Source organism: Thalassophryne amazonica, chromosome 17 (genome assembly GCF_902500255.1).
Source record: "Thalassophryne amazonica chromosome 17, fThaAma1.1, whole genome shotgun sequence".
NCBI classification, from domain to species: Eukaryota; Metazoa; Chordata; class Actinopteri; order Batrachoidiformes; family Batrachoididae; genus Thalassophryne; species Thalassophryne amazonica.
The window spans coordinates 51,576,244-51,588,551 of record NC_047119.1 but is presented as its reverse complement, the minus strand read 5'-3'; the positions used below and the strand labels follow the sequence as shown (position 1 = coordinate 51,588,551).

The window sequence follows — 12,308 nt, the reverse complement described above, 5'->3', positions numbered from 1 at the left end:
ACCCAGTCATGACACTTGCCTGCTTCCAGTTGGGTGTTCTTTGAGCATTCATCAACTTTCCAAGTCTTTTGCTGCCCTGTCCCAACTTTTTTGAAATGTGTTGCAGGGATCCATTCCAAAATGAACAAATATTTGCACAAAAACAAAAAGGTTTATCAGTTTGAACATTAAACATCTTGTCTTTGTGGTGTATTCAGTTGAATATAGGTTGAAGAGGATTTGCAAATCATTGTATTCTATTTTTATTTACATTTTACACAATGTCCCAACTTCATTGGAATTGGCGTTGTAACTGTCCAGGGCTCATCTTTATTATAGGCACAGATTTTAACGCAGTACATAATCGTTTTATTGTTCAACCCTCCAAAAGACTGAAACGATGCTGAGGTTATGCATTGAATAAAAACAAAACAAAAAAAAAACTGATAGCTTGCGGCTGTCCCTTTTGCTCTAAATACAAAAGACCTGTTGTCAAGCATTTTGGTCCCACAACTGTACTGCTCAAGAGATGGTCTCCCCCCTTACCCAGACTAAAAGCCTCATTTGGTGGATTTCCATTACCCCTCAAATTGCGTAGTTTAAAACGGAATTGAAAAGTTACTTAAAAGAAGCATGTGAATTTCTGGACCAAAAAACTCAAATATTGTTCAAACTTTTGTGTGAGGTGGTTTTCCCAACAGTTCGAAAAAGCTGTATTTGGCAAAACTGCAATGAGAACATTGTTTTTTTTTTTTTTTTTTTTACAACTGTAGAGTCACTTGATGTACAGAAATAGTAATGACATTCTAAAAAACATGGCGCAAAGATTTGATTGGGAGCTTCTTAAACCATATATAGCAAATAAGTTATGACTACATTGATTTCAAGTAAATAAATGCTCGTATTTAGCAGGACACAGCCATTGCCATGGCTGCTGGAATGACAGCGCTAATGACAAAACTCATTAGTCACATAACATTGTTCAGTGGAAATGTTGTTTGGTTGACATTTTGAAAATATCGGTTCAGTTTTAACAACTAGTCTTCATCTTTCCCTCTTCACACACATGCACGCAGAAACCCATAATTCTTCAGAATTGTCGTGGGTGTTGTGGTAGCTTCCCTCACTAGTTTTCTTCTTGCACAGTTAATTAGTTTTTGAGAACTGCCTGCTCCAGTCTGGTGCACCATAATGACTGTTAATGAATTCTTCAACATATTCAGTGATTGTAAATGTTCACATGTTTATCCCCTGACTTTCCCAGAGAAATCTGGCTATGAAAGTGCTGATTTATGTCAACAATATAGTTGCTATATTTAGATTGTCTAATTATTTATGGACTCAAAACATGCAGGGACTGTCTGTTTAAAAATGGTCGAAATTCCTAAATGGTGAAACTGATATTTGAAACTTTATTTTTTTTATAAACTAGGTGAATTAAATATGAAGATCTACACTATAAACACAGCTTGATTGTTTGATGTCATCTCCATTGTGGTGGCGTACAAGGGCAAAATGGCAAGAATTGTCTGTGTCTCGTATGGACCTGCTGGTATTCATCTTAAATGTGAAATGCTTCCCATTCAACTTGACTTGTGATTGATTATTTTGTTCTGAATGTCAGAATTAACAAAAACAAAACAAAAATCTGGCTGCTGTTGTGGCAGTTTGAGGCCATCCACATCTTTCTGGTTTGCAGTCAGCAGAGTGTTTGCCACCGTGTGGCTCAGTGGAGACAAAGGCCACTCCTGTTGAGATCCAGTTGTGCCTCTGGTGAAGGCTGACAGTCCTCACCCGGCACTTGCTCCCTGTCCTTGATGCTCCTGATGCGGTTGTGCTGATTGCGAGGTGGTCTTTAGAGAAGCGGATGTCGTTCCATTTTGAATGGCTGAGCATGCTCTGTGGAGACCCTCCGAAGAGGAGGACCGACAGAGGGAGCCACCAGGTCACATGACAATCGAGGTGAATGTGCATGCAGGGGGAAAGAAAGGGAGAAGAGGAACAATCTGCCTGACACGTTCTCGCTCTCCACCTCCTCTTTGCCTTCCTCTCTTCTCTCTCACTGGCACACTCCCTCTCTGACGCCTTCTTCTCCTCAATGGAGGCCATGAGAAGAAAGCAGGTATGATGCTTCCTGGAGGCACACAAGCAATAGATGTCTTAGTTTGTCTCTTCACTCTTGGTTGGTTCAGGCAAAGCTTAGTTGTGCTTTTGGTTTCTAGTGTTTTTTGTTTGTTTTTTAGCCATTTTCTGTCAAAGTTGCAATCATTTGATTTGGGCTCTGCTGTCTTCTTGTGAAATTGTTTCTCGGCTTGTTTAAAAAAAGCAACTTCTACTTGATGCAGCCGCATTACCGATATCTCCTCATCACATAGCTCTTGATTCCTGAGAATGAGGAATTCTCTGAAGCAGGGGTGGCTTTGGCTCTCTCTATCAGTTTTCGTTAACTGTAACTCCAGAGAGATTTCAGTCTGGTATTTTGTTCTCGTTTAGAGAGCACTTCATAGATTAGCACAGACTGCATTTAGAGCAAACCTTGCACAAGGAAAAGAATGCCTCTTCTGATGTAGAAGGATACATCTGACCTTCAGGATATGGACACTACTTGAACAACTCTAGTCCAGGCCTGCTTTTTTTATTCCCTTTGTTGATCGGTATTATGATCTCTGCAGGAACAAGATCTACAGCCAACATGATCCACAAAATGCTGGGACAACAAAGCAGCAGCTGATTATCAGTCAGTTTGAAGTTTGCTTTTCAGAACACTTTTTTGGGTCTGAGATCAGTTTGCACGTTTAGTCACTAGATAGTTAATTACATTTTAGTGCTGACGTTTTCTTAGAAGACCTGACAGAATGGAATGCAGTTGTCCTTTCATCACTTTGGGGTTTTACTGTTGTGTCACGTGTTTTATTTTAGTTTTGGTAGCTTTGGTAATTACACTTTTCAGGATTGTGTTAGACCTGAATTACAGGTCTCATTCAAATAAGATAAGTTTTTTTTTCTTTTTTTCTGTTGTTCTGATTCCCTCTTTACAGTCGGGGTTTTCAGCATGAGGCTCCAGACTACAGCTTACTATTGATCAGTTGATTAGCCAATGGGACATATAGGATCATCTTTCCAAATGTGCGGATCTGCTTGGTTTTTTTTTTTGTTTGTTTTTTTTTTTTTATATCATTGTAAATTAAATGCTCGTTTTGTTTAGGATTTTTGGTCAAACAGACATAAAAATTATTTCAAGATGCATCCAGCCCTTTTTCTCAGTTTTCTGGCATTTTCTGAAGTGAAGATTAATCTTTTACATAAATTTTAAAAAAGGACACGTTACAAGCTCAACCAGTCACCAAACCTCTACATTTGGTGGCCAAAGTACATTTTTGGTGGCCCAAAGGTTTACTCATTCCTCAGCTTTTCAGCAGCCTCAGAAACTGCATTTGTGTTCAAGTAAAAGGGAATATATTGAGGGCAAATTTATTAAACTCTGAATTTTAATGCACCAGATCAGTCCAAAGTGCAGCAATGTCTTTACTGTGCAAAATTCCATAAACATGTCTGCCACCTGCTGGATGGTTAGTGGGTGCATGATTGATGATGGATTAGGAGCAGGAATAGTCATTGAGACACATTGACTGTTCCAAATGTGCTAAATCAGAGAACGAAATTGTTGCTATGTTTACAGCAGGGTGGACACAGTGGCCACCTACGGGGGACATTTGGTGGCCACAGGCATATGAACGTTGTAATGAATGTTGGATGATTCTCTGCAGTTGTAGTCTATACCCTTGCAACTTGTTAGCGCTTTCATGGTTTACAGCGTCTTACAGTGATGCCTCACAAGGTGACTGGGATTTGAACAGAGGTGCCTCTGGTCACAAGCCCACAACGCGACCACTTGATGATTCCTCAAGGGATCATTAACTTGGTCTACTTGGTTACATGATGATCACTTGATGATCACTGCGGCAGGAAGTAAAAAAAAAAAAAGCCTCATTAAAGTGCTATCTTTTCTGTGGTCTTACCAAGAAATGCTTCTTTTGGGAGCTCATAAGTTTGAATTTCTTGTTTTCTTGTCAGCAATCCAAAGCAACAGTATAGTTGCAGTTTTTGTACACTGAGAAAACCTGCAAATCTTTGAATGTCTTTTGCGGTTTGCTTCATAAATGGCTTCACCATGGACGATACAAACGATTGAAGGTTATTCTGTGGATTGATGAATCTGCTGATCACTTCAGTATTTGTATTGTAGGAATTTATTGAAGAAAAATGTTAGTATCCAATGTATTAATGTAGTCAGGGTGGGGAGTGACGTAAGCAAACCTTTGAGGAGTACAAATACAAAACACATTTTCTGAATGTTCAAGCCCCTTTGCTGACTCACAGCTCAGGCACAACTAAAATACAAGGTCTATACAATACACAACTGCAGTCTTTTGAAGCCTTTATTTTTTTTTCCTTTTGGAACTTATTTAAGGTGTTTGTTGAGGCTCTTTCGACCTCATGTCAGCAGCCTCCATATTCTCTTCATTGAGGCTCTAGGATCGTCTCTTCTCCATCTAGTGGAAAACTGCTGCAATGGCTGCATTGGCGCAGTAAACAGTCTGGTTATGAAATGGCGGAGATCTGCAGGCAGTCTTTTTCTGCTTCCCTTCCCCCACCCTTTTCTGACTGTTATCTTCCTCTTTCCACCACTAGGGGGAGGGTTGAGGCATGTGGATTTTTTTTCCCTTTTGACTGGCTGTCTTCAAACCATGAATAAAGGATCTGAAGGACTCATCTGTCCACGGTCACATTCCTTGCCGTCGTACACCACAGAGGTTTGTCCCATGCTAGATGTTCTTTGGGAATCACCTCGGCCATTCTGCTGACATTCTGGCCTCTTGGTCTGAGCCTGCTGCTTCTTTGACAATGTGCCTGTTCCCCTTTGAATCTCAGTCAGAAGGAAATCTGTCTTCATGTAGTTGGGTTTCAGTTGCTGCCGGCTTTCTGTGAAGCAGCTGTTCAGTTTGTGGATTTGAGTGTCAAGAGCCAAAACTGTCCACTTTCTGTAGTGTGCTAGAAAAGTAAAGGCCTTTGGACTGGACAGGCTTGCAGTAACTGTGTTCTTTCTCTGTTTCCTTTGAGAAATACCGTTCATTACCTCCTGTCTGCTCCACATTTGACATGATACAAGAGGGTAAGAAACAAATACGCCTCTGTTATCTACATTACTGATCACTCTGAGGAGGGTTTACCTTTCCTGTGCATTGCTAACACTAAAGAGGCCAACTGACAAAAAACAAAAACCCAACAGCCCTGTTGGTTAGGGTTTGGGGAACTTTGCTTTGACAGGATGTTCTTCTTAAATTTGAAAGCATGGAGAATGCATGAAGATGCAATTTGAACATACTTTGATGGTTTCTTTTCTTGAATAAGCACATGACTAACGGTGTGATGAGAGTCAACACTTCTTTATATTACAGAGAGTTCAAGCTGATCTGTTCTGAGAGATGTATAGGCAGTCGGTGAGTTGTGGGGATTTAAAAAAAAAAAGCACACTTTTTTCTGAAATCTTCACTTCCTCTGTTCAAAGGTAGAGTAAGAGAAGTCAGATAATGAAAATGCACTGACCTCCTTCAATTAATTTCTGGCTGAAGTTTTATTTCCAGAATTGCTTTTCAGTAGCTTTCCAGTAATTCCATAATTGAAGTGCAGTCTCTGTGTGTTGTTGTGATGAAAGAACTCATGAAATATGAATTTCAACCTTCGCGTAGGCTGTCAATCACTGTGCCTTTCATAACCATGTCTGTAAAATCAAATACAGCCTTTATACCCCCTTCAGACTGACAAGGTGATACAGGTCAAAGCTGTGCTCCTGGCCCATCTAAAATTGACTCACTTTAAGGATTCTCACCTCAGTCTGACTATCCATTAGGCAATTTTGTGTTGAATCACTGCTCCTTCACATTGAAAGGAGCCTGCAAAGGTAGTTCAGTCATCTGGTGAAGATTGAATCTGGTTGTCTTCCTTGGGAGGTCTGCAGACACGTCCAAGTGGGAGGAAGACTCAGGACAGACCCCTTCAGCCCTGCTCCTGGAGGGCACCTGCCCAGCATGCTTTACAACTCTTGCTACTCCACCCACAGCTAATTAACTCAGTGGATAGCCAGTCAACAGCTGAAAAGCACCAATGTTAATTGACCAGGTGTCACTAGAGCAGGTAGATATGGAAAATATGCAGGACAGGTGCCCTCCTGGAGCAGGGTTGGAGAGGCCTAGCCCAGGACATGTTGGCGGGATTACATCTCTAAGCTCGTTTGGAAATGCCTAGGCATGCCCCAGAAGGGGTTAGAGGGCCTGGCTGAGGATAGGGAAATGCTGACTTTATGATATGCTTTTGGAAATGTATGCATATAAATGAAATAATAATGAGTAGATTCATTTTTTTTTTATTTTACAATAATTGGCAGCGTAATGAGGCATCTCAGCTGGCTTTTTTTTTCTTTGCCAAGTACGCGTAGATGTTGCTTGGCTACATTTGGAGCAGCTTAGTCATACCATTTTGTCAGGAAAAGTCGGTGGGACGGGGCGGGGAGGTGGGGTGTTTCTGAGTTGAATACCGCAACAAACCTTTTAATTTTTTTTCTGTGCTCTCCCAAGGGACGATAAAGAGATGCAGAATCCCATGGCACACTCTACTGAAGCTCGCTTCGAGGCTCTGTCTCGTTTCAGCCCGTGGACTTCTCATGATGGCCTGATGTATCTCCAGACAGTAGAACTCTTCTTGATATCTCTGATTGTTTTTTTTTTCTTTTTTTATTGTGTGTAGCATTAAAATTGAATTTCAAGTTGCACCCGGGAAACTCTGGATTGTCTATCTCATTTCAGCCTCCGCTCAGCTCAGGACTACTCAGTGCAGTCTTGGTGCTTCTCAGCTGTTTTGCATACAAATAAAAATTTACCACCATCTGTCATTTGAACACTCCGGCTGACACTCCTTAAGCCCCTTTCACAATGGGCCTGCTTCAAGTTGCATCATGCAGCAAATGGGTCAGATAAGTTTACCATTTAGCATTGTGAGGGAACTTCAGCTGTGACATTTTGTCCATACTGCACACTTCTCTGGGCATGTTCCAATGTAGAGGCTTATTGATGAGGACCCCAGCAACTGGAAAAGCTCAAGGAGATGCCCACTTATCTCCTGGATCTGACGGATAGATGGCTACTTAAGGTTCTCCCCAGAAATTTTTAGTATAGCAATGCTGTTGGCAACTATAACCCAAAGCGGCGCGCAAGGCTTTCACTCGGGGTCCTATCTGACTTTGTGCCCTAAAGTCCAAAGACAGAAATGGAAATCTTTTTTAGTACTGTTTCTGGTCTGACTCTGTGATGAATTGTTGATTCATGAAATGAATCTAAATGCTTGTTTCATTGACACACTGTATGTTACTAATGTGCAATAAGTTTATTTGAAATAAAAATAATGTACAGAAAGATAATTTTAAATGTGGCAGATTCCACACTTTTTTACACAATTCCACTGCATATTTTTAATTTGAAAAGTTTGAATTCCCAATTAACAATATCACCAGGCTGGGGGCATTCACTTCAGAGTGTCAAAATCTCACTTTGTCCTTGTGATTCAGATTCTGACACCCCTCTGTTGCACCCCCGAAAAAAAAAAAAATTTCAAAAATAAAAGGTCCAGCTTTCCTCCCTGGGTCAGCAGGTGCATTCCTGGAAAACGTCTTACTTTGCATTTCTCGGTGTGTGATGTCCATTTCAGGAAGAGCAGAAACATCCCAATGGCTGACAGACAGTGAAACGAACACTGCTTCATCTGACAGCGAAGGTTCTGAGCTTTCATTCGAAAGTGAAGGTTACAGAGGCTGTACAGAGAGGCAGGAGGTGACACAGTTCACCTTGAAACTCTTAATTTTTTCATATTTTGGATCCTAACGTGTGGTGACGCTGCAGTTGTTTTTAGCTATTTTAGTCCCACCATGAATGTGCACGCAGAATGTTTCCACGATGCTGTTTTTATAGGCTGCCTGGACATGCAGATGAATTTTTTACTTTGGGAAAAAGTCGGAATATGTTGTTTTCTGGAGATAATGGACTTTCTATCTAATCGTGAGAGAACTTCGTGCGGAGCTCCATGACTCTGGCTGGCGGTCGCGTGCGACTCCGGCTGGCGGTCGCGCGCGATCCATGCATGGGGACTTCCTTGGTGGAGTGGACTTTGGAAATCACAAGTGGATGAGTGGCCTTTTCTGTTTATTTTACTTTTTATTTTTGTATTTTGTTCTTCTCAGTGGAGCTGGTAGGCTTTATTTTTATTTTACTTTGAGTCTGTCTTGACGTGATCTGTTCTGTAACAGAGAGAGCAACAAGCACCTCACTCGTGCAATGTGCACACACACTAAGCTTTAGCACAGTGGAAAGCGGCTGTTTTTACCGTGACTGCATCAAAATTAACAGTTATCACTTAAAAATGAGTCATCATAAAACAACATCACACTTATGTAAACTTTGCAACTAATCTGTGGCTCCGTTTTTAACATTAGCAGTATTCCATTCAAGTGCGCGCTGGGACGTTTTCCTCAAAGAAACAATGTCGAAAACACTCAGAAATGTTATAACTTCAGTGTGACATGTCCTTTAAAATGTAGAAGAAAGGAAATAATGCATGCCGATATCCAGCACCAAAATCTCAAAGTGTCTCAGTACCTGAAGAATTTCAAATTCTGTTCTGCTGTTTTCTTCATAAAAGCCTCCCTGTCCACTGTCACAGGGGCTGCAGCATCGTTCTCAGCCTCTGATCAGATTGATCTTGCGGCAGACAGTGTCGATCAAGTCGGCTGTGCACCTGCCTCCGTACCCTCAGTGCCGGTGTGCCTCCTCCCCGGACGGCCCGGCGATCGCTGTGCCCTGCATGGGCTGTGGTCACCGCCAGGATGAAACAAAAAATGCAGAGAGCATCCTATGATCATCGGACTTTGTGTAACACTTGCGTTTTGTCATGGTTTGTGTCATTTGGATGTAAACAAGATGAAATAAAGAGCTGAAGTTGTTTATGTGAAACTCCAACGCAAAAGTGGGTTTGTGCGCGGTCAGATTCCCAACAAGTCTGCTCCAAAACATCATGAGATGACACCACTCAGTATAGCAGCACTAGATGGCAGTATAACGGTGCAGCGCCATTATTCCATTGTCTGGGGAGAACCCTGCTACTTAAGGGTGTGGCTGTACTGTTGTGTGCTTGGGTGGTTGCCATCCAGGACCCAGGGTGGCTCTGTAGAGTGGTGGCTGCGGTGACATGCGGAACCAGCAAATGCACCCAGCTTTGGCCTGATCTGCAGGGCTCCTGTTAAAATTGTTGGTATCACTTGATCGCTCTTCAACCTCACCAGGATCATCATTCCTGATACTTGTGAGCAGAGCTAAATACAGCATGGAATGGTGTTCCAAGCAGATCCACAGGATTGGTACTGGGCCATTGTATGTCAGATTGGCGTTGTTGTTTAATCCTCATTTGCTTCTGATATGTTTTTGGGCTATATTGTGGCATTCTGCTATTGACTCAGTTGTTGAATCTTAAATCCACCTCTGGATTATTTGGTTTAGAAGTCATCAGGGTTCAAAGGTCATAATTATTTAGGTGTAATTTTTGTTTGAACTCTTAATCAATCATATACACAAAAAATGATCAGTTATTTCTCATAGCTGAAGATGATGTATGTCTTATTTTGTCTAACCAACATGTGACAGCCCAAATATAAACACAGTGGCACGGAGACGGGAGAAATCAACAAGACCCATTTGAGAAGCTTGAACCAGTGTGGTTTAAGCTTACGCTTCAGGCATGGTTCCTTGATAAATGACTTTATCATAGGTAGTCAAACGTAGATAGGTTGTTTTCCCTTTGCTTGAAAATGGATTAACTGATTCATTCAGTATTTATTGGTGCTGAAGAGTTGTTGCAGATTGGGACCTACTGCTTTAATCTAGTCAGTATAGGAAGTGAATCTTATGTGTAACTCAATAGAAACTTTTCTAGTACAAGCTCAAATCCCTTCACAGGCTCAGAGCTCAGGCATATCTGGAGTACAAGGTTTGAACAACTGTTTTGTTTTGTACTGTCCTTAAATTCCTGTTTTTAAGGTGTTGAGGCTGTTTGGACCTCATGTCAGCAGCCTCCATATTCTCTTCATTGAGGCTTTATGATCGTCTCTTCTCCATCTAGTGGAAAACTGCTGCAATGGCTGCATTGTCGCAGCAAACAGTCTGGTTAGGAAATGGCGGAGATCTGCAGGCAGTCTTTTCTGCTTCCCTTCCCCCACCCCTTTCTGACTTATCTTCCTCTTTCCACCACTAGGGGGAGGGTTGAGTCATGTGGATTTTTTTTCCCTTTTGACTGGCTGTCTTCAAACCATGAATAAAGGATCTGAAGGACTCATCTGTCCACGGTCACATTCCTTGCCGTCGTACACCACAGAGGTTTGTCCCATGCTAGATGTTCTTTGGGAATCACCTCGGCCATTCTGCTGGCATTCTGGCCTCTTGGTCTGAGCCTGCTGCTTCTTTGACAATGTGCCTGTTCCCCTTTGAATCTCAGTCAGAAGGAAATCTGTCTTCATGTAGTTGGGTTTCAGTTGCTGCCGGCTTTCTGTGAAGCAGCTGTTCAGTTTGTGGATTTGAGTGTCAAGAGCCAAAACTGTCCACTTTCTGTAGTGTGCTAGAAAAGTAAAGGCCTTTGGACTGGACAGGCTTGCAGTAACTGTGTTCTTTCTCTGTTTCCTTTGAGAAATGCCGTTCATTACCTCCTGTCTGCTCCACATTTGACATGACACAAGAGGGTAAGAAACAAATACGCCTCTGTTATCTCCATTACCGATCACTCTGAAGAGGGTTTACCTTTCCTGTGCATTGCTAACACTAAAGAGGCCAACTGACAAAAACCAAATCACTCCATATCCTTTGGTATTTGATCAGATGTGTCTGCTCATTGTTTTTAGTCAGCTGTAGGTTTGAACGAAAAGATGGCCCTTCACAAAGGAAAGTGTGGATCTCTAGATGACGAGATTTGACATTGGTCTGTTTTAAAGGAATTTAAAGCGTATTCAGTTTCTTGGTAATACTGATTTACTATGACATGTACAGTCTGCGGGTGGTGGAGACTTCCCTGAGGCATTTACAGTGTTTCTGGAAGCTAAACTTGACAGTGCATGCGAGTCATCCTCCTTGTCTGGACTGATGTCTGATTCTGAAGATGAAAAACTGTTCAGCCTCTTGTGTATTTATGAAAAACATTTAACATACTGAACATAGTCATGTTTGGAGTTTCTTTTTTTTCTTTTCTTTCTTTTTTTTTGTCCATGTACATCAGGACTTGCATTTGTAATGGTGACCTGTGTAAAAGTTATGCCAGATCAGCATGTAGATCCATGTTGGATCAACTAAACAAAAAATAGAAGCAGCCAAAAGACAACCAGTACATTTACCAGCAACTTTCTGAAAGAGATGCTGAGGATGGAGCCACCAGGCAGGAGGAGAATATGGAGGCCAAAGAGGAGGTTTATGGATGTGGTGAGGGAGGACATGCAGGTGGTTGGTGTGACAGAGAAAATTACAGAGGACAGGCTTAGATGGAAACGATTGGTCTGCTGTGGCACCCCCTAACAGGAGCAGCCGAAAGAAGATGATAGCTATATCTGCATCTGGTTCAGCTATACTATATGCTCTCCCTTCTAATGTTTTTAATTTTATTTTTAATTTTTTGCCTCTTTCGCAAGTGGTATTCTCATTTAGTTGAAAATCTAAATGACATTACATTTCCATAGTATTACAGTTATGTTAAGTCCAAATCAGGCCTTGTTTTGTGTGATATTAATGGTACATGGACCTCATTTATATAGCACTTTTCCATCTGCATCAGACGTTCAAAGCACTTTACAGTAATGCCTCACATTCACCCAGATGTGAGGGTATTAAATTGTCATATTTCCACTTGTCCCAGCCAAGTGTAGAAAACCTCAACAAATTCAGTCAGTAGAGCTGGACACTGTTCACTTCTGTCTCTAAGTAATATGTAAAGGTTGTGTACATTATATGTTAAATTCAGTTACCTTGGGCACTTTCCAAGGCATGTGCTGTTGTCTATATTTTATTCATTACACATATTTATTTTCTGTACTGCTTGAGAGATATCAATATTTTCAAACAAATTTCTTGTATGTGTGCCATCATTCTTTGCCAATAAAATTTCTTTCTTATTATTCAGGCTCTGAAGGGATCAAAAAATTAATCCTGCATATAACATGAAAAATTTACAGGTGGTAAAGTATTACTGTG

The 12,308-nt window shown here is 41.3% G+C and overlaps 1 protein-coding gene across 4 annotated transcripts in view; it reads left to right on the top strand.

The window, feature by feature from the left end:
• Nucleotides 1-12,308, top strand: part of ehmt1b (euchromatic histone-lysine N-methyltransferase 1b) — an 82,495-nt gene that overhangs the window by 18,731 nt on the left and 51,456 nt on the right. Inside the window, exon 1 of one of the 4 annotated variants that reach the window (XM_034193098.1) lies at nt 1,834-2,101. The exons of 2 other annotated variants lie outside the window; for them this stretch is intronic. In XM_034193098.1, coding sequence (XP_034048989.1) covers nt 2,078-2,101 — 24 coding nt within the window. In that variant the 5' untranslated portion in view covers nt 1,834-2,077. Of the gene's footprint in view, nt 1-1,833; nt 2,102-3,833; nt 3,839-12,308 lie in introns of those variants that run through there. One more of the 4 variants, XM_034193100.1, reaches the window with a different exon arrangement.